At 49.3% G+C, this 21,225-nt stretch overlaps 1 protein-coding gene and 1 long non-coding RNA gene across 8 annotated transcripts; both read left to right on the forward strand.

The window, feature by feature from the left end:
* Positions 1 to 3,172: 3,172 nt before the first annotated feature.
* Gal3st1 (galactose-3-O-sulfotransferase 1) lies at positions 3,173 to 18,865 on the forward strand. Of its 7 annotated transcripts, none has more exons than NM_016922.3 (4): positions 3,173 to 3,377; positions 4,478 to 4,695; positions 16,446 to 16,588; positions 17,463 to 18,865. In NM_016922.3, exons 3-4 carry the CDS (start codon positions 16,458 to 16,460, stop codon positions 18,601 to 18,603), a joined length of 1,272 nt encoding a protein of 423 aa, NP_058618.2. In that variant the 5' UTR covers positions 3,173 to 3,377; positions 4,478 to 4,695; positions 16,446 to 16,457; the 3' UTR covers positions 18,604 to 18,865. The 7 variants fall into 7 exon arrangements, with proteins under 7 accessions (NP_058618.2, NP_001171174.1, NP_001369220.1 ...); NM_001382291.1 differs by having other exon boundaries at positions 3,188 to 3,827; positions 17,463 to 18,863; NM_001382290.1 differs by having other exon boundaries at positions 3,188 to 3,377; positions 4,363 to 4,695; positions 17,463 to 18,863.
* Gm46265 lies at positions 4,702 to 8,296 on the forward strand. The gene is made up of 2 exons (XR_001780153.1): positions 4,702 to 4,784; positions 4,844 to 8,296. It is a non-coding gene; the product is annotated as a predicted gene, 46265 (long non-coding RNA).
* Positions 18,866 to 21,225: the final 2,360 nt, after the last annotated feature.

Here is a 21,225-nt window from a genome sequence, read left to right on the forward strand (position 1 = left end):
CCAATCTATTAAAATTCAAACTCAACTGTGGGCTCCTGTAAAATACTTTCTCCACCCCTCCCCCCATGGGGCCCACAGGGGCTGTTATATTTATTGTGCAGTGATAGTCCACTAGAGAAGGTACTGCCACAAGCAAGCCGTCCAAGTACAATCACAGACAGCAACTCTACACAAGGAACAGAGAATGAAGTCAGAGGGCGCACAAAGGAATGGGGAGAAAGTCAGATGCAGTTAATCGTCTTGATAAGTTTCTTCTGCAAACATACTTAGCTTGCAGAAATGGTAGAGAAGTTAGATGTCCAGTCTTACTTAGCCGTGACCAACAACAGTAAAAAAACAGTCTTATAAAATTTATCTCCCACAAAAGTAAACTATATATTCTTCAAGAGGGAAAAATCAAAGCCAGGCAGTGGTGGTGCATGCCTTTAATCCCAGCACTTGGGAGGCAGAGGCAGGCAGATTTCTGAGTTCGAGGCCTGCTTGGTCTACAAAGTGAGTTCCAGGACAGCCAGGGCTACACAGAGAAACCTTGTCTCGAAAAACCAAAAAGAAAAAAGGAAAATCAAGGCATAGAGTAGACTCTTCTTGGTGCCACGCCTTCAGCTTCTTTGCATGACCCCTTCAGTTCTGATCCTTAAACTGCCACTGAGGCTGCACCTTCAAAGGCCTCTCCTGGGCTTTGATAAAGAGGTCATCAGCTGCTCTCCATGACCTCTTTATGTCTTCAAAACCAGTATCACCTTGGAGATGTCTACACATAACCAAGTCCTTGGATGCCTCTGGAACACATCTGTTCTCAGAAAACACTTCCCAGAAGATTTCGCCTCAGTGATGCTGATCTCTTGTTTGATTTCGAGACAGAGTTTCTCTGTGTAGATCTGACTGTCCTAGAACTCTATAGACCAGGCTGACCTCAGACTCAGAGATCTGCCTGCCTCTGCCTCCAAGTGCTGGGATTAAAGGTGTGCCACTATCAGCAGGCTCTAGTCTGAATTCTCACTAAGCTCTTAGCTCCAGGTTAACCAGCATCGACTGTTCCAGTAGCGCAAAGGTTTCTCTTCAATGGTGCTGCTGCTCTCTTGTGTATTGTGGCTGACTTTAGCTCCAGCTGCTCCGAACAACAGAATCTCAATTCATGATAGAAAATAACCCTGATAGAGTCTAAATTTCCTCCTAACCCTTCACGAGCCAGGCCTCTATTGTCTGTCCTGTTCTTCACACTCTAAGCTCCTCAGGGACTTCTCACTGAGCTCCAGACAGGAAATGCCTTTTCTAGCCCGACATTCCGAAGTCCTTCCACAATCCTCCCCAAACACAGCTAACCCCATTCCTCGTACCAACCAGCCTTAGGGTTTCTGTGTCTGCAATGAAACATGAAACACCATAACCAAAGAGCAGACTGAGGAGAAAAGCATTTGTTTGGCTTACACTTCCATGTTGCTGTCCGTTATTGAAGAAAGTCAGGACAGAACTCAAACAAGGCTGCATCCTCAGGGCAGAGCTAATGTAAAAGCCATGGTGGGTTGCTGCTTAGTAGCTTGCTTTACAAGGTTTGCTCAACCTGCTTTCTTAAAGAACCCAGGACTACCAGCCCAGGGATGACAACACCCATTGTGGGCTGGATCCTCCCCATTGATCACTGAGAAAATGCCTTAGATCTGGATCTCTTTCCCCACCCCTTCACTCCCATTTTTTTCCGAGACAGAGTTTCTCTGTGTAGCCCTGGCTGTCCTCGAACTCAGAAATCCATCTGCCTCTGCCTCCCGAGTGCTGGGATTGAAGGTGTGCACCACCACGAACAGCTTAGAGCTGGATCTCATGGAGGTGTTTCCTCGACTGAGAGGCTCCTTTGATGACTAGCTTGTGTTGACCCAAAACAAGCCAGTACAGGTGGAAGGTGAGCGTGAGGTCTAAGGGCAGCAATAGCCTAGTTTTCCATCCAAGTGAGGTCACTGCTGGTATCTCAGCTTGTGACCTTTGTGGACCTGTCCCCTCACTCCAGGTACCTCTGATGATGGTCCTTACCTGGAACTGTCCATGTATCATGACAGGGTCAGGGTTCTGATCATTCAGTCCTTCCCAGGACATCTTTCCCATAGCCATTCCCCAGAGGCGGTGATACCCTAAACAGGGTAGGCTGGACTTTGCCCTCCCTGAATCTAAGGACCTGATAGCCTGACAGACCTGTTTTGTATTGGCCCCATATGTGGACTTTGTGCTGCCATGGCTGCACCTCAACTGAAGAGGAAGGCAAGAGTTTTGCAGGCTTTGGCTTGTGGACCCCAAGGTCCCCCAAACTGGTGGCTTCACTGTATATGTGGGATGGGGGGAGGGGGCTCTATCTGATGCCATGTTCTGGCATGGCAGTTTCAAGAGGCAGGAACAAAGGGTTAGGAGTTTCAAAGTCATAACCTATAGCCTGGGAGGTGACTCAGGGCCCACAAGGACAAAGAGCAGCAAGCCCATTAGATATGGAAGAATGCCTGGCAGCCAGGCTGATGTGGAATTTTCCCCATTCCACGGTTGCCTAGAAATGTCGGGGGTAGTGGGACTCTGACGTGGCCCATGTGCCACCCGATGGCCAGCTGGTTCTGCAGTGCCCACAGCTGGGGTTAATTCCAAATTAGTTCCCATCCTTGGTTTTCCTTTAGGATGAAGGACAGTCTGAACTCAAACAGGCCCCTACTTACTTGCCCAGACCTCTAGAGGAGGTATCCTCAAGAGGAAAGTTAGCTGAACCATGTAAGTGACTCGGCCCAGGGATCCTGGCGCTTCTTCACCTGTTTTTCTTGGATACCACAAATGTGTTCCTGGCTCATCAGAGGGAGCTAGGAAGACCTATGTTCCACTGGATTCTGAGGAGCTCCAGTGCTGTCCATAAAAGGCTGGCAACTAGTCCTGCCCCCTTTCTCCAGAGCCCAGGCTCCCTTCCCCAACACTACCACCAAGCCCCAGGCACCCTCTATTCCCTTCTGGGCTGGCAGTAGGACAATGGACCCCTTGGCCCATCGGAGACAAATAGTCCTTGTTAGGCCGGAGGCGGGGGCGCAATATTGCGCCCCAGGGAGCTGAATACAGCTTCTGTGCCTCTTGGGCAGGCGGCGCAGGGGAGAGGACGGGAAGGGGGTGGGGGGGGGGAGGGGGCCGTGGCGCCCATTGGCTCTGGCGTCAGGGGCCGGGCCAGGCTGCTGGCCTCACCTGGCGAGTGTTGAGAGCGGGGTGCGGCAGCCGCTGCGGCGGCGGGGCGGGGGCATGGACCAGGCCTGCCAGCGCGCCGGGTCCCGGCGAGTGCGCCCCGCCGCCCAGTGAGCGCCACGGCGGCGGCGGGGGCCGGGGCCGACCCCTGCCACCCGGAGCCCAAGGAGAACAGGGCAAAGGTATGTCGGGAGGTCTTGTACTCACGCTGGCTGTGCCCTGCCTCAGCCTACTTCCTGAACATCTTGCCTACTGGATCGATGGATCGTGTTTGCCCAGCAAGGGATATAGAAATGCTGCAGAGCTGCTTCACCAACACTGTATCCTGCAGGCTCTGGCTGATTGCTTGCCCTGCTCTGGGTGCCCCTCCTCCCCTGACCCCCGGAGTCCCTAAAAATGGGGTGGGTGGGGCTCCAGAAGGTTAGCTGTTGTGCTGTGAGTTCGTTAATAATTAATCCTCTTGGACATTGTGGCCTGGGCCCTAGTGGAGAAGGAGGCAGGAATCTCCCCGCTCCTTACCTGCGTTCCCAGAAGAGGCGGCTGTCACAGTACAAACCGGGGAGAGGGGGGCCTTGGGCAATGACAGACTCTTGTGCTTGGGGAAGGCCTCTCATATGTGTGCCCCTAAGGAGGTGAGTCCAGGAGACAAGGACAGACTTGTCTAGTTAGGACAGGAAAGATCCTATATGCAACAACTACACGGTTCCGGAGCCATGGACCAGTGCTCCATAAGGGGGTCTCAGGTTGGTCTGTTCCCTTAGTGAGAGGCCAACATGAGCCTTCTCTTTTTAACCCCCCCCCGCCCCGCCCCTTCCTGAGCTGGTTGTGATGACAGGCACACATCTGGCTGCAGGGACTGACACCTGACACCAGAGGTTACTGGGCTGAGGGTGAGGATGCCCTGGAAATCTTCAGGAGGAAAGGGGTGTGGAGGGAGAGCCGATCAGAACTCAATCTCTTCCTCTCTGGAGGGGGTGAGCTGATCTGCACTGTGCCTTCAGGCTTCCTTGCTACTTATCTAGAGGGAAGATACTGAGGCTCAAGGAGTCAGTGACTTGCTGAAGGTCACACCGTTGGGAAATGGCTGAGTTCACTGCAAACCACAGTGTGCGTTTTTGTTTGTTTTGTTTTGTTTTGTTTTGTTTTGTTTTTTGGTCCCTGTCTCAGGATCCCAGCCCTACCCAGAAGTCCTCTTGCCCAAACTGGAGGAAAGATGCCTTCCTGGGCATCTCTTTTGCTTCCTGGGTTCTGTGCTGAGTTCTCATAAATCTGTCACTCACAGTGCCTCTCACTGGGCTCCAAGGAAGAACAAACAAGCACTTGCAGGAAAGCAGTGACTCACAGGACAATGGCAATGGGGGACTCTAGGCCCCCTCAGTGGCTTGGGGCAAGCTTCTTGCTTTGGTTTGACTCCATGAAATGTGAATGACTAGAGAAGACACAGCGGGATGGAGCAGAAGTACCCCAAAGGTTACCAGACTGGAGACCTGGAGTCATCAGGTGAGATCTCTCTCCAGGGCAGGGAGGTTAGGCCCACAGTCAGACCCTTTCTGTGACACTCCCATCTTGCCCTGGGTGTGGATAGGGAGGTTAGGCCCACAGTCTTTCTGTGGGCACTCTGTCAATTTTACTGGGTGTGGGCAGGGAGGTTAGGCCCACAGTCTTTCTGTGGGCACTCTGTCAATTTTACTGGGTGTGGAATGCGAGTTGAGGCAAGTTGTGTATAAATCATGGGAACATAGGTCATTGAAGTCTATTGATCTAAAAGGACCTAAGTTGTCCATGAACATAACCAGATCCACTGCCCGGGCCAAGCACCGAGCTAAGGACTGCACACTTCTCACTTTTGGATCTTCCCAGAGAGACTGAGAGAGCATAGCTGTACCTTTAAGTGTTAGGATACAAACAGTTTCTTGCCAGTGATCACCCTGTTTCCGGACTTGGGAGCAGGATTGTATTAAGGGCATCCTGCAATGGACAGTGGGTGTGCTTGCTTAGCCAGAGCGTTGTGCGTGGCATGTGCAGTGCGTCCATAAACCTTGTCTACCATGCCGTGTGGTTGCACAGTCAAGTACATCTTCAGACTGTGACGAGTATAAAGTATCGAGTATATTTATTACGGACTCCTGTGTTTAGCCCTGGTTGTGTGTGTGTGTGTGTGTGTGTGTGTGTGTGTGTGTGTGTGTCTGTGTGTGTGTGTGTCTGTGTGTGTCTGTGTGTTAATGGAGTGGTTTGGTTTCTCGTTGACATCTGTGATTTGCCACTGCCCATTAGCGAGGTGAGCTGCTTTGGGTACTTGGATCTGCTACCAGGAAGGCTGGCGCTTTTGCATAAGCAGGGTAGTGTCTCAGAGAGCTGTGAATATGCTTCAAGTTCTAGCTTTGCCACAGTTACTGGACTCATTTCTCCACCTGTTACTTAGTGCTAGCATATAATACTGAGCTATTCTGTTGGGCACTCTGTGTGTGTGTGTGTGTGTGTGTGTGTGTGTGTGTGTGTTGCGATTACATGATTGCCCTTTGAAACAATAGGTTGCTAGGCATTGTGGCACATGCTTGTATTGCTAGCATTTGGGAAACTGAACAGGAGGATCATCAGTTTGAAATCAGTCAGGAGCATAGTGAGCTGGTCTACACAAGACAGATACATACACAAACACACACACAGACACATACACACACAGGGAAAAAGCTGGTCTATACAAGGAACACGGGTGCACGTGTGCACACACATACACACACACAGGGAAAAAGGGAAAGAAGAAGAAGCACAACTGAGAGAACAGAGGAGGGAAGGAGCAGGCGACATTAAGAACTGAGAGGTGGCTCAGCGGTTAAGAGCACTGACTGCTCTTCCAGAGGTCCTGAACAATCCCAGCACCCACATGGTGGTTCACAACCATCTGTAATGAGATCTGACGCCCTCTTCTGGAGTGTCTGAAGACAGCTACAGTGTACTTACATATAATAAATAAATAAATCTTTAAAAAGAAAAAGAAGAAAAGGAAAAAGAAAAAGAAAAAAGAACTGCCTTCCAAATCATGAGAGCCTAGAACCATTGACTTCACAGCTCCAGCCAAGGAGAATAAGGGTGACAAGAGTCAGGACTGTGAGCTTGGAGGCGTCCTGTGAGCCAACAAGTTAGGGTGCAGATAAATGCCCTGCTAGGCAACCAATGCTCCCCTTCTCTGCTCTGGGACCCCACTCCAGAGAGCCTCACCCCACACCTCCCAGAAGTGCCTCCTCCCAGAAGGAGGTCCCCTGTGTGCTCCATCCTCCCCAGCTCTGTTCTGTCATTGCCTATGCCTTTCCATGGCGGACACTAAGGTTTGGAAAGAGCAGTATGCCTGCCTCAGAAACATGAGGTGTGCCCCGAGTGTGTGTGCTTGCAGGTCAGAAGGCAACACCCAGGAATTGTCTTTCTCTCCACCATGTGGGTTCTGGAGATCAAACTCGAGTTATCAGGCTTGAGGCAAACACCTTTACCTGCTGAGACATCTTGCTGGCCCATTATTTATAAAGATTCACTATTTTCCAAAGTAATATAGACTCTGGTAAGATATGAATGCATATATATATTCACATTGCATGTAGGGAATCAGATTGTGTCAGTGAGGGTAAGTGACCCCATTCCCTGGGGAACTACACTTTACATTCGGTACCATCTCAGGCCCTTTCATCTAAGTACAGATGTACAGTTTTGCTCTAATGAATACATTCATTCTTTACAGTGTATAACAAGGCAGCTTTTTTAACATCTGGTCCTCAGAATCCTTGTCTGTGTAATGAACATAAAAGGTCTATTCTAGTTTGCTTTCTGCCTAGGGATGATACCCCCCACAGCGGGCTGAGCCCTCTTACGTGATAAAAACTCCCCACGGGTATTCGGTTATCAGCTTGAGATGCAGCAGCAGCTTCCCTGTACCACAGCTTCTGTGTGCGGACCCTGAGGACTTTGTCTCAATGATGCTGGTCTCTTCTTCATCACACCTGATTTCTCAGCCCTGATTAGCAAGCACCAATTGTCCCAGTAAAGCAAAGCGTCCACAGATTATTAAAAAAAAACTTTAAAAAATTATTAATTTTATATATGTGAGTACACTGTCACTCTCTTCAGACACACCAGAAGAGGGCATTGTATCTCATTACAGGTGGTTGTGGGTCACCATGTGGTTACTGGGAATTGAACTCAGGACCTCTGGAAGAGCAGCCAGTGCTCTTAACCAATGAGCCATCTCGCCAACACTTCCACAGATTCTTTTTTTGTTTTGTTTTGTTTTGTTTTTGGTTTTCGAGACAGGGTTTCTCTGTGCAGCCCTGGCTGTCCTGGAACTCACTTTGTAGATCAGGCTGGCCTGGAACTCAGAAGTCCGCCTGCCTCTGCCTCCCAAGTGCTGGGATTAAAGGCGTGCACTCACTCTTCCACAGATTCTTAATCTAAAATATCATACAATTAGCCCTGAGGGGATGTCATCGGCCAGGTCTCCACTGTCTACATTTCTCTTAGCATTATCTTATCTTCCAGCTTCCCACAGATCATCAACTCTGAGCACTTCGTGGTTCTTCCCACTCAAAGTTCCAAATACACACTTCTCAAAAATAACAAAAACAAACAAACCAACCAACCCCAAACAACAAGGCCTACAGTCATGTCTGTCATAGCCATACCCCTGTTTTCTGGTACCCATTTCTGTCTAGTTAGGTTTCTATTGCTTTTGATAAACACCGTGGCTAAAAAACAACATGTGAGGGAGAGGATTTATTTTAGCTTACAGGCTACAGTTCATCCTTGGGGATGCTAAGACAGTAGCTCAAGGCAGGGGTTTAAAGCAGAAAACACTGTTTAGTGCCTTACTCACTGGATCGTGTTAAGCAGCCTCTCCAGGCCTACTCACCGGAGATGGTTTTCCCACGCCAACTGGACACTCCTACATCAATTGGCAATCAAGAAAATACCTGCATAGACATGGCCATAAATCAATCAAGTGGAAGCATAAGTACCATCTTGCTGTCTCATTGATACCATAAAGCTGCCTTCAAACTAGGTCAACCCAGAAGGCAGAAAAACTGATGCATATTAGAAAAAAAAAAAAAAAAAAAAAGGTAAAACTGCCTCCCAGTCAGGGTGGTCCTTAAAAAGAGCCGATATACCTGTATACCTTTAGGGATTGGTTATTAGGAGAAAGAGCCTCAAAACTGCACCTTCAAGTGAGAGAGCATTGGAGAGGGAGCAGGACAAGACAGCACAAACAGCAAACAGAACCTTAAAGGGAAAGAGGGCCGAGGGAGGAGCTTTACTCAGTAAGGGTAAGAGTGAGAGGACAGCCTCTGTGGACAGACTGGTGACAGTCCCAGGCTTTACACAGACTGTTATTAACCATGATTTTATGTGTCTCTAGAGCCTTCTGTGGAGCCATTATGAAAGTGAAGGCATCTAGGAAGGGATGGCCTCAACAAAGTCCCTCTGATAAGGGACAAAGCTAACAGGAAACAGCTAGACCTGAGATTGCTGTGCTGGCTAAGCTTGAGTTTCAGGTTAAGAGCAGGAATCTAGGAGTTTCAAGCTAGGAGATTCCCTCCAAGGCCCCGGGACACCATCTCCAGCCAAGCCCCAAACCTGCAAAATGGGTCTAGGCATGTGACCCTATTATTTGCTCAGGTAGGCTGCCCAGCATGGCATAAACTCTTTGATGATGAAGGACTTCATGTTCAGAGAAGCCGGGCTTCCTCTGGATGCCTCCGTCTATTAGCTATCACCCTGGGGGTCCTGTATTAGCCAATAAAAGTCTGTGTCTGGTACATATTAGCATCTTTAGGTCTGAGCTACTTGTAGGTGTGTGTTTGGCCTGTGACTTTGTTGTTCCATGCTCTGCCTCTGTGGGCCTTAGTTTCTTTTTTATATGATGGGCCTGAGATGGGTAGTTGACCCAGAGAGCATCCAGAAAGTCTGAATAAGCTGTGCACATAGGTGTGTGTACCAGTTCACCTCTTTCCAGTTTCCCTCACGGTCTTTGTCTTCAAGCTTGTGGTGTCTGTGCCCTTGGCCCAAGGGCACCTAGAACCTTTCTGAGCTCTTAGGTAAATGAGCTACCTGGATGTTGGGGTCTAAAGAGGGGAGCGGGTCACCCAGGGCTGTCCAGCCAGGGGACAGCAAGAAGACCATGGCACCTGGGCATTCCATTCATTATCCCTAGGGAGGGAGCTCATACATATTCATAAGCACTGGGTTGTGGGGGTGTGGACGGAGCCAGCTAGCTGCCTGCTGGGTATCATTGGAGCATTCTTGTCTCTGACTGCAGAGGCAGCCTGGGTGTTGGGAGAGGAAAAGGGCAGACAGTCACGGCCCAAGGTGAGTGTGCCCCCTGTGTCCAGCAGGGAGAGCAGAGGGTCTGTGTGGTGCTAGCACTCTCAGCCAGCAGTACCAACCTGGGCAAGTTTCACAGTGTGGAGGTTGTAGTGGATGGGCCCTGCTTTTCCTTTGGTCCTGCAGGGTCCTAGGTGACCTGGAGGATGTTGGGTTTGGCTTGCTACCAGTTCTCAGGATGATGTGGCTGGCTAGCCCATGAAACTAGGAATTAATGAGGGAAAGACAAGGGAACCGTCGATCCTAGGGCCCGGTTCGGCTTCGGCCCCATCATGAGCAGCGGGAGGTACAGAACTTATTTTTCTAGTCACACCTTCTGCTTCCCCTGTGCTGTGTGACCTTGAGAATATTGTTGCCTTCTCTGAGATTTGGTTTCCCTCCTTCTCTGGAAAAGTACTCTTCAGTGCCAACCATTTTCTATCAGACTGTTTCGGCTAGTGTGCACACAACAGAGTGGGGCCAGCCTGGGACCATGGGAGGGACAGAGTAATGATCAGTAGAGCAAATGTCTGCCCTGTGCAAGCCCTGAGTCTGTGTTCCATCTAAACATTGAGCATCCCATAATGACAGACTATTGGTATTGTTTTTAGAGGAGAAATTAGAAGAAGACAGTCTTGCTTAGGGCATACAGCAAGCTGGAGTGTGAGTGAATGGGTGTATGTATGTGTGTTTTGGCACTTAAAATTATATTTAATTAGTTATTATGGGGAAGAGGTGAGAGTGTGGAGGTCAGAGCACAACTTCCTGGACCTGGGGATCAAACTTAGGTTATCAGTTTTGGTAGCAAGCGCCTTTTCTTTACCAGCAGAGCCGTCTTGCCTTCATACTTAGTTCCTTGAAACAGGTCTCTCTGTCCACAAGATCACCCTCCTCCTGCCTCTGTCCCCTGAGCTGTTGGGATTACAGGTATGTACCACCATACCTGGCTTCAGATCTGGGCTTTAAGATCAGAATCCTGCCTGTAGGTACTGGCTCTCTCTGGGTCTCTCATGTGTTCTCTCACATGCATGTTCTTGTGACTGAATGAGTGACTCTCACATATGACGTCTGTGTTTGGCTCACTCATGGCAGGGCACGGGAAGTTTATTTGTCCCTTTAAGACAAAGTCTTGATCTACAACCCACTCTCTCTGGCCTAAGTGCTTGGATTGTAGGCATGCACTCTCACACCCAGTAAGGGATAGTGAATATGTGGTAGTCATTATCACCACCACCACCACCACCATCATCACCACCACCATCATCACCACCACCACCACCCTCCTTAATGCTGGGGACAGAACCCAGGGGCCGATGCACACTAAACAGACTTTACCACAATTACCTTCTTGGGGCCTTTGATATCCATGCCATGCATGAGCCTCACAGTAGGTCTGTCTCACCAATAGGCTATCTCCCCTTAAGACTGTCACCCAGGTGGTAGCTGCCTGATTAAAGGTCTGATCTACTCTCTTCCCCCAGATGCCCAGGCCATGAGGTATCATTTACCAAACATTCACCAAGTGCCAGGCTCAAGAATCTCTGGGGTGAATTACCTGCAGCTGGGTCAAAAGTGTGTGGGGGTATACCTCTCCTGTGAGGCAGGACTGGGCCCGTGATCAACAATGATGACAATGGCTAATTGTCACTGCTATTAATAATTAATACTCTGATCATCTGTCATTGGAACCACAGAGCTCTGGGATGGTTCCCCCTCCAGCCCCGCTCCTGAGTACTAGGCAGCAAATTTCTAGCCTTAGTTTGCTCGGAGGCTCTTCTAGTGACTTCTCTAGTGACTTCGCTACTTTGTGTCCGGCATCTGCTGGAGGAGACTGAAATTGGAGAGAGGAGGGGTTTTGTTACCATATTCCCAGAGGTCAGACAGCAAGGGAGTGGGGAGCCTTGAATACAAGAAGCTGGCCCAGAAGAACCAGCCACCAGGATCCCTTTTATTTCTCACCCCTTCATATTAGCCGTCAGCTCTGCCCACCAAGGTCAGACAGTTCTATGTTCCTAGGACAGAGCCCAGGCTACGCCTTGACCTTTCACTCCTGCCCCTCCCTCACCTCACCCCCAGCTTCAGATACCCCAGACATGAGCTGCTACATACAAAATGCTACATATGGGAGAGCCACAAACACTGGCTCAAAATCCTGCCCTGCCCTTATTTGCTGAGTGACATTGAGCAAACCTTGCCACCCATTGGACCTTATTCTCCCTATCTACAAAATGGGGTGATGGTTCGACACAGTGGCATCCCCTGAGTGGAATTGCGTAGTTGCTGTGGGAAAGCTCCTGTACCATTGCATGACTTCTAGCAGAGACTCAAGGGGCTTAGTACACACATGGTGGACCTAGTGAGGTTTCGAAAAACCCAGACAGTAGAATGAATGAATCCGTGATGTTTCGCGGGTCGGGGAGGACGCTGTCCTGGGTGAGGTCAGGAAGCCCCTGATTGGCAGCTTAGGATGCTGGTCTGCCCCCTACTGCCAGTCCTCCACCGTAGCCCTCCATCATTGAAGCTACTCGGAGTTCCGGAAAGTACTCTGGTGAGTGGGGCGCGATAGGGTGGGCCCTCAGGCTTAGCAGAGAGCCAGCTACGAGAATCTTCATCCCTCTAACACTAGAAAAACTAGAACCTTATGCTTACTGTCTGTTCCTGGCCTGAGTTCTTGCTCCATACGCTGGCTTTCTGATAGCCTCCCACTCCCTATCCTCCACAGAAGGCTGGCGGCTGACGGGAACTCATCCGGCAGATTTGTGGGCAGCTCCTCTCAGCCCCCTACCACAGCTCCTTGCCCAGAACTCAGGAGGGTTGTAGCTAACCGAGCCATACCAGTGTGCTGACTGCTCAGGAGGCTCCCCGGGGTCCAGCCAGATTCCCCTCTTCAGCTTCTCTCCAGCTTACAGATGAGACACAGATTCCCAGGGGAATCCCTGGCTTGTCAGAAGTCAGTGGCAAAGCCCTGAGGGGCCCAACTGAGCTTGGTGGCCATAAGCCTTTAATCCCAGCACAGAGGCAGGTGGATCTCAATGAGTTGAGGCAGCCTGGTCTACAGAGTGAGTTCCAGGACAGCCAGGACTACACAGTGAGACCCTGCCTCTAAAACAAGCAAGCAATAAACCAGATACTGAGGTCCACGCCCTCCCTTCCTGGTCCCTGTGCTGACTACGTTTTTTGGGTTTTGGGTTTTTTGGTTTTGGGGGTTTTTGTTAGTTTGGTTTGGGTTTTGTGACACTGTCTTATGATATAGCCCAGGCTGGCCTGAATGCTTGACCCCCAGCGAACCCTAGGGTTACAGTCACGTGTACTTTGTAAATTTTAAACTGTGAGCAGGTGCATAGCGCAGTAGAGAATTCTTGCTTGGAATGCTGGAGGCCCCAGGCAGATCCCAGCACTGCTTAGGAAAAAAAGAGCGCTCTCTGTATAAAATCCCTAACCTGATCTAGAGGCTATTGTGCCCTTTCCTATTAAATAGTATACATGAAATGTAACTGTTGTGAAACTGATTAGAGAAATATTTCTTTCTATACCCCTCCCCAGATACACTCAGAGGATTGGATCTGGAAATGTAGAACGCAGGTTGAGATCCTTAATCCAAAATCTGAAATTAAAGATGATCTAAAATCTGAAACTTTTTAAATATCAACATGACTCCACAAGTGGAAAATTCCAGAGCTGACCTCATGCGACAAGTCATAGTCAAAACATTGGTGTGATACAAATATCGTATAGCATTCTTTCTGGCTGAGTATGACAGACATGTATGTATGCACATGCATGTGGAGTCCAAGGTCAGCACAAAGTGTCTTCTTTGCTTTCCACCTCTGTTAGTTTGGTTTTTCGAGACAGGGTTTCTTTGTGTAGCCCTGGCTGTACTGGAACTCACTCTGTAGACCAGGCTGGCCTCAAAATGAGAGATCCCCCCCCCTCCGCCCCCGTCTCTGCTTCCTGAATCCTGGGATTAAAGGTGTGCTCCACCATGCCCAGCTTCACCCACCTTACTTTGTGAGGCAGGGTCTCTTATTAAACCTGAAGCTCCCACGACTGACTAAGCTGGCTGGCCACTGCGCTCTGCGAGTTCACCCCTCTGCCAACCCAGAACTAGAATTACAAATGTGCCCTGCGGCTAGCTTTTGTTTTTAATGGGGTGTTAGGAAAAGTGAACTTCTCTTTATGCTTGAGTAGCAAAGATTTTTGCCAGCTGTACATCTCCCCAGGTCCTCTAAGATATCTTTTTATGCACATGAACATAGCTCAGGTCCTCTAAGATGTCTCTTTATGCACATGAACATAGCTCAGGTCCTCTAAGATGTCTCTTTATGCACATGAACATAGCTCAGGTCCTCTAAGATGTCTCTTTATGCACATGAACATAGCTCAGGTCCTCTAAGATGTCTCTTTATGCACATGAACATAGCTCAGGTCCTCTAAGATGTCTCTTTATGCACATGAACATAGCTCAGGTCCTCTAAGATGTCTCTTTATGCACATGAACATAGCTCAGGTCCTCTAAGATGTCTCTTTATGCACATGAACATAGCTCAGGTCCTCTAAGATGTCTCTTTATGCACATGAACATAGCTCAGGTCCTCTAAGATGTCTCTTTATGCACATGAACATAGCTCAAAATGGAAACGGCCAAGTCAGAACCATCTCTGGTTCTAAGCATTTTTGGTGAAGCTCAGTTGCTCTTCACTGCCCTTCAGTAGATGTTTGCTTCTGTCCAGGCTTTCATGTATGTTGACCTAGGTACACGTATGGACTGGGAGGAGCGGTGAGTATCACTCCAGAATTTTCCAGGGTGTTTTTTTTTTTTTTTGAGGATTATTGTTTTTGTTTTGTTTTGTTTTGTTTCTGTTTTTGAGACTGTGTCTCACTATGTAGCCCTGGTTACCCTGGAACTAGTTATGTAAACCAGGCTGGTGACAAACTCTTAGAGATATTCCTGACTCTGTCTCCCAAGTGTTGGGATTAAAGGTGTATATCGTTTTGCCTGGTTGAAATGTATTTATTCTAATGTGTGTTTGCATCTCTGTCTCTGTCTCTGTCTCTGTCTCTCTCTCTCTCTCTCTCTCTCTCTCTCTCTCTCTGTGTGTGTGTGTGTGTGTGTGTGTAAGTGTCTAGAATAGACATCATGTGGTTGCTGGGATTTGAACTCAGGACCTCCGGAAGAGCAGTTGGCGCTCTTAAGAACTGAGCCATCTCTCCAGCCTCCTTCCTTCCTTCCTTCCTTCCTTCCTTTCTTTCTTTCTTTCTTTCTTTCTTTCTTTCTTTCTTTCTTTCTTTCTTTCTTTCTTTCTTTCTTTCTTTCCATCTATAGATGACTTCTGGGAACGGACCTTGTCCCTTGCTGCCGCTCACTGAAATTGTTTCTTTCTCCCACTTTCCGCTTCTAATCAGGTTGCCATGAACACCTTTGACACACACGACTCCATACACTTGTGTATCCTTGTGTTTCCCAAGAGCAGTGGCATGTCAGTGAACCACATTTGGCATCACTGGCCCTCTGGGAATACTCTCCCCAGCCTTTACCCAGCCTAACATGAGCAATGCGTCTCTCATTGTCACAGGAGAGGAAACAGTCCTCCAGTATGGCTTCTTCCTCTGCTGATTTCCTCACTATGTTCTTTGCTTTGAGGTGACAAGCCAAGGGCTCAGAGCATGCTGCCTCCTCTCCTGGGGGTGGGCCTGGAGGAATTCTCTCAGCCCACAGTCATGGGTGCCTTAGGTCACTTTCCCAGGGAGGCTACCAGGAAGTGGTGCTCCACATGCACTTGGTGACGTGCCACGCATGACCACAGGGCGGTGTGGATGACCTTCTGTAGCCTCGGGGGCTTGGAAGCATCAGCTAGGGGAGAAATGGAAAGTTTCAGCCTTTTCTGTACACCTATGGGGAAGTAGAAATGTTCCCTTACCCCAGCAGCTCAGACCTCAACCATTACCGTTGACAGCTCTGTCTCCTATGGATAAGGCTACTGCGTCCACATCACATTGGCACCCCAAACAAATAACAAAAACTCACCAAGACACCCTGTGAAAGTGAGTTAGTAGTTTTGTTTGTTTGTTTTTAAGACAGTGTTTCTCTGTGTAACCCTGGTGGTCCTAGAACTTGCTCTGTAGACCAGGCTGGCCCTCAAACTCACAGAGACCTGCCTGCCTCTGCCTCCAAAGGACTAGAACTAAAGGCGTGTGCCACCACTGCCCAGCTGACTCAACAGTTTTGGTTTTTTGTTGTTGTTGTTTTGGTTTTTTGTTTTGGTTTTTTGTTTTATTGTTTTTCAAGACAGGGTTTCTCTGTGTAGCCCTGGCTGTCCTGGAACTCACTCTGTAGACCAGGCTGACCTCGAACTCAGAAATCCGCCTGCCTCTGCCTCCCAAGTGCTGGGATTAAAGGCATGCACCACCACACCCGGCTAATATGTACATTTTATGTGGTATTTGGAACATAACTATACAACTAAATGTATTTGTTCATTTGTTTATTTGTTTGTTTGTTTAAGTTCCAGCAGGAAAGGTGGTACAGGGGGATAGGGAAGGCTGGCCCCGCCCTCTGAAATAGAAAAGATTGTAGCCTTCCGTATGAACCGAGGCCTAGGGCTGAGACGGGATTTTCTCCTTTGTTTCCCAAAATGCATTCATCATAAAACCCAAAACATCTGCAAAGACGGCAGTCATCACCTGTGTCCTTATTATTTGACTAAAAGTTAGAACCACACTCGGCAGACTTTTCTCTCTGTCCATTTCGCCTGCTCTCTTTGAGTTGAGTTCGCTGTCTTCTAAGGTTCTGACACTGCCCCAGAGTCCACAGAGCTGGCAAAAGCAGTACCCTTTGCGAGCCCTGGCAGCGATGGAAACTCCCTGGGACTAATGTCTTGACCCCTCTGTTCTGTCTTCACTGTCCCTAGGGGTTTCCTGAGATGACTCTGCTGCCAAAGAAGCCCTGCAAGTCCAAGGCCAAGGGGTTACTGCTGGGAGCTCTCTTCACCAGTTTCCTATTGCTGCTGTACTCCTATGTGGTACCTCCACTGTATCCCAACATGGCCTTCACGTGAGTGACATCAAAGTGGGCATGGGGCGGGCACCTTCATGGTCTACAGTGGAAGCTTTCTATTGGACAACTACCCAGTACCACCTGCACCATGATGTACTGGGCAGACATTCTGGCAGAACTCTTGGTGCAACCCAGGCCTCAGTGTGTGCCTGGCCCACAGAGCAGGAAAATCATCCAACACTGTGGCTAAGACTTGAATTATAATCTGAGGCCCCAACAGGGCCACAGTAAGGTCCAGGATAGAGACAGACTGTGGTTTGTCCCAGAATACCTATCTGGCATAAGAGTCCAGATTCGGACTTTTCAAACTTAGGCCTATGCGACTGTGTCCCTCTTCTTAAGCAGCCGGGCTCTCCCATCTCCTTGTGAGGCTGCGCAGCATACATCTGGTGCCGCTTGCTCTTCATTTAGCCGTTCTAGGGTAATCTGAAAATCATTGCCAGGAAGTGATTTTAATGAAACAAAACAAGGAGCTAAGGAGATAGCTCAGCTGTTAAGATTCTTTCAAAGGACCTTGGTTCAATTCCCAGCACCCACATAGCAGATCACAATGGTCTGGAATTCCAGTATCAGGGGACCTGACACTCTCACACGGACATAAGTGCAGGCAGAACACCAAGGTATATAGAATAAAAATAAATAATTTAAAAACAAAACAAAAAAAACCCAAATTCCCAACAATCTTGGGCAGGGGAAATTGGGGCTCAGTTGGTAAAGTGCTTTTCTAGTACCCATAAAACAATGGGGTTAAACCTTCAGGGCTGCATGAGAGGATTGTGGCTGCCTGGCTGGTCCAGCTCAGACCCTTCCCAATTCCCCGATGGTACTGTCACCCGCAACCCGCTGACTTCTCCACCCCTGTCTCCTCCAGGACCTCAGAGGCTGCAGCACCCTGCTCCCCTATTCCCAATGAGCCAGTGGCAGCCACTCCCGCCAACGGCTCAGCAGGAGGGTGTCAACCTCGGCGAGATATTGTGTTCATGAAGACGCACAAGACCGCCAGCAGCACACTGCTCAACATCCTGTTCCGCTTCGGCCAGAAGCACGAGCTCAAGTTCGCTTTCCCCAATGGCCGAAACGACTTCCACTACCCGTCGTACTTTGCACGAAGCCTGGTGCAGGACTACCGGCCTGGGGCGTGCTTCAACATCATCTGCAACCACATGCGCTTCCACTATGAGGAAGTGCGCGGGCTGGTGCGGCCGGGTGCCACCTTCATCACCGTCATCCGCGACCCTGCTCGTCTCTTCGAGTCTTCCTTCCACTACTTTGGATCCGTGGTGCCGCTCACCTGGAAGCTGTCGAGCCGCGACAAGCTGGCCGAGTTCCTGCAGGACCCCGATCGCTACTACGACCCGAGCAGCTACAACGCGCACTACCTCCGCAACCTGCTCTTCTTCGATCTGGGCTATGATAGTAGCCTGGACCCGGCCAGCCCGCGCGTGCAGGAGCACATCCTGGAGGTGGAGCGCCGCTTCCACTTGGTGCTACTGCAGGAGTACTTCGACGAATCCCTGGTGCTGCTCCGAGAGCTGCTGTGCTGGGACCTGGAGGACGTGCTGTATTTCAAGCTCAATGCGCGGCGCGACTCGCCGGTTCCGCGGCTCTCTGGCGAGCTGTACCGCCGAGCCACCGCCTGGAACCTGCTGGACGTGCGCCTCTACCGTCACTTCAACGCCAGCTTCTGGCGAAAGGTGGAAGCTTTCGGGCGTGAGCGCATGGCGCGCGAGGTAGCCGAGCTGCGCCAAGCGAACGAGCACATGCGCCACATCTGCATAGATGGCGGCCAAGCAGTTGGTGCTGAGGCCATCCAGGACTCGGCCATGCAGCCCTGGCAACCCCTGGGCATCAAGTCCATCCTGGGTTACAACCTCAAGAAGAGCATCGGGCCACAACACGAGCAGCTCTGCCGGCGCATGCTCACGCCCGAAATCCAGTACCTGTCTGACCTCGGTGCCAATCTCTGGGTCACCAAGCTCTGGAAGTTCCTTAGGGACTTTCTAAGGTGGTGATGTATCCTGCCCACCTCCTGTTTGGCTTCCTGATGCAGCAAGGCCGGGCAGGGAGCCTCTGGCACCTAGCCTTCCCTAGCCACACCTAGTGCCACCCTGGGGTCCCTAGGGTCATAGCTGTCTGGGACTAGTCTCTCTGCAGGAGAGAGCCTAACGGAGAGGTATTTAACTAATTATGCCATTTTTTTTTTATTAAATCCCCTTTATTTCCAGCCTCCTCTTACAAGGGGAGACGCAGAAGTAAAGAAATTTTATGTGTGTGTGTGTTTTTTTTTTGTTTGTTTTTTGTTTTTTGTTTTTTTTTTTTGTTTTTTTTTTTTTGTTGTTGTTAATCGGTCTCACTGTGGTGATTGGAGGGTGTCTGGGATGGGACCTTTGGAAGGGCGTCTATAGACTGGAGTGCAGCAGAGGGCAGGGGCCTGGTGTGTTTGTTACTTGCTGAAGTCGTGTGTGGCTCAGAGACTTCCACAAGCTGCCAAAACATGGAAGATCATATGTGAGGCTGAGTGCTGGTTGTGTTCCTCCTTCTTGGATGAGTGCTATGAGAATAGGATTTCAGCACAAAGGTTTAGTGGAATAGGGATTTTAATGACCTCATGTGACCAAATCAGGGAGGGAGCCGTTTTACTGCTCAGGCTATAAAGAACTGATGGAGCTGTTTGGCAGCTGTGGCGACCAGGTTAGAGCAGAGATTAGAAACAAATGTGTGTGTGAAGTGTGCATGTGTACACATGACCGGGAGGCTGGGAGCAGCATTCCATGGGGTGCGGAGCTGCAGGCCCTGGATCGCACAAGTTCTCAAGTGACTACAGTAACTCTTGGAGGCAGACACAATTAGTGTCCCTTTCTAGATGTGGTATCTGACTCCTAAGGGACTTGCTGGGGGAGGGACATGCTGGGGGAGGATCACATCAAATTCAGGACCATGAGCTAAGGACCCCCCCCATACTTTTCCATATTGAGTACCCATTTCACCCTGTACCCAATGGCCCCTTTCTAGTCCCAACTAGCAGCTTCTGTCCCCACTGGGTCACTCACTGACACCCAGACCTGCTTCACACAGCTCTTGAATCTCAAAGATACCCCAGCATCTACCCAACAGCCCAAATTTGTCTGGATCCTTTCGTGAGTTGTGTCCAGAGATACAGATGGCTGCCAAGTCAGTTGAGCATGGTGAGCTGTCACCTGGGTAAAGAATTAGTTGTGACTCCCTGCACCTGGTGCCCCCCAGATAACAGGACCCTTTGAGGGACACAAAAGTCCCAGACTTCCAGCTAGGAGCAAAGTAGCCCTAGTCATAGCTAAGTAACAATTGTGGACTCTCCTTGTGCCGAGTTCAATCTAAGTGTCGATATCCCAAACCCAAATGCCTAACAACTCCCTGACTTTATAAACCAAAATTCAGAAGGTGAACTTAGTTACCCACAGTCATAAGTGATTAAGCGCCAATGCCGGAACTCTGATGCCAGCCTGGGAGCTGTCAGATCCTAAACCCTCACTGGGTCTGGATTAATTCTGTCTCTTGGGATTAAACATCAGGCCCAAGCCATGTGGGGAGAAGTTAGGGAGGCCAGCTGCTCAGTGGATATTGATATCATCCTGGCTGAGCACGTTTGTTTTAAGACAGTCTCATTATGAAGCCCTGGTTGGCCTTGAACTCAGAGATCTACCTACCCCTGCCTTCCTAGGGATGGGGTTAAAGGTGTCCACCACCGTGTGCTGCAAAATTGTTCTTGATTTACTCATGGACATTCCCTATCCCAGATCTCTTCACCTTCCACACAAGGCCTGGACTCCCCAGCCCACTGGAACCACCACCTACACTTTCATGGCTTTGTAAAGTTATACTGTTCTCTGTCGTCCCCACCTATGCAGCCAGGGTTTAAACTATAAAGGGAAAACAGTAAACATGGCAGGGACTGGAGGCTGGAGAGGCGGTCAAGTGCACCCCCTGCTCTTCCAGAACCTGCCTCAGGTGGTTACCCACAATCTCCTATAACTGTCAATTCAGGATCCCACACCCTCTCCTGACCTCTGTAGGCATCCACATGTGTGCACTTGAGCACACAATCTTTTTTTTTTAATTGATGAAAGAATTATTCATAGGGAAGTTTATCTCACCCTGAATCTATATGCTAATTTTCTCTGCTTCTGTTAATCACAGAGCTATTATGGTGTGAATATGATGGTATCCTTGGATTAAGAAACCTCATAATTATATCTCTTTGGGCCTCAAACAGCCTAGAAATGCCAATTAATTATTAGTATGTTACTATATTATTAACTATTATTGTGATTGACATGTTTGAACCTTTAAAGATCCAAGGAGAACTTGGCAGAGAGCAGAAATATGATTCTCTCCCTCAGCACTTACTGTCTGCTAGTCCTAAGGGCTTTGCTGTTATTCATACATTTATTATTGTAATTAATATTTGAATGACTGGTTGCTGGACCATGAGCAGTGTTGGAACATGAGTGATCCTGGCTTCTTCCCCAAGGCAGTGATGGAGACTCAGAGAGGCTGAGAAACTATGTTAGGGTCACAGAGAAAGGATGGAAGAGAGGAAAGAGCTTGGAAATCTAGATCCATCTTTTGCAAAAGCAGGGAAATCCACAGCCTGA

This window comes from Mus musculus, chromosome 11 (assembly GCF_000001635.26).
Source record: "Mus musculus strain C57BL/6J chromosome 11, GRCm38.p6 C57BL/6J".
Classification (NCBI taxonomy): domain Eukaryota; kingdom Metazoa; phylum Chordata; class Mammalia; order Rodentia; family Muridae; genus Mus; species Mus musculus.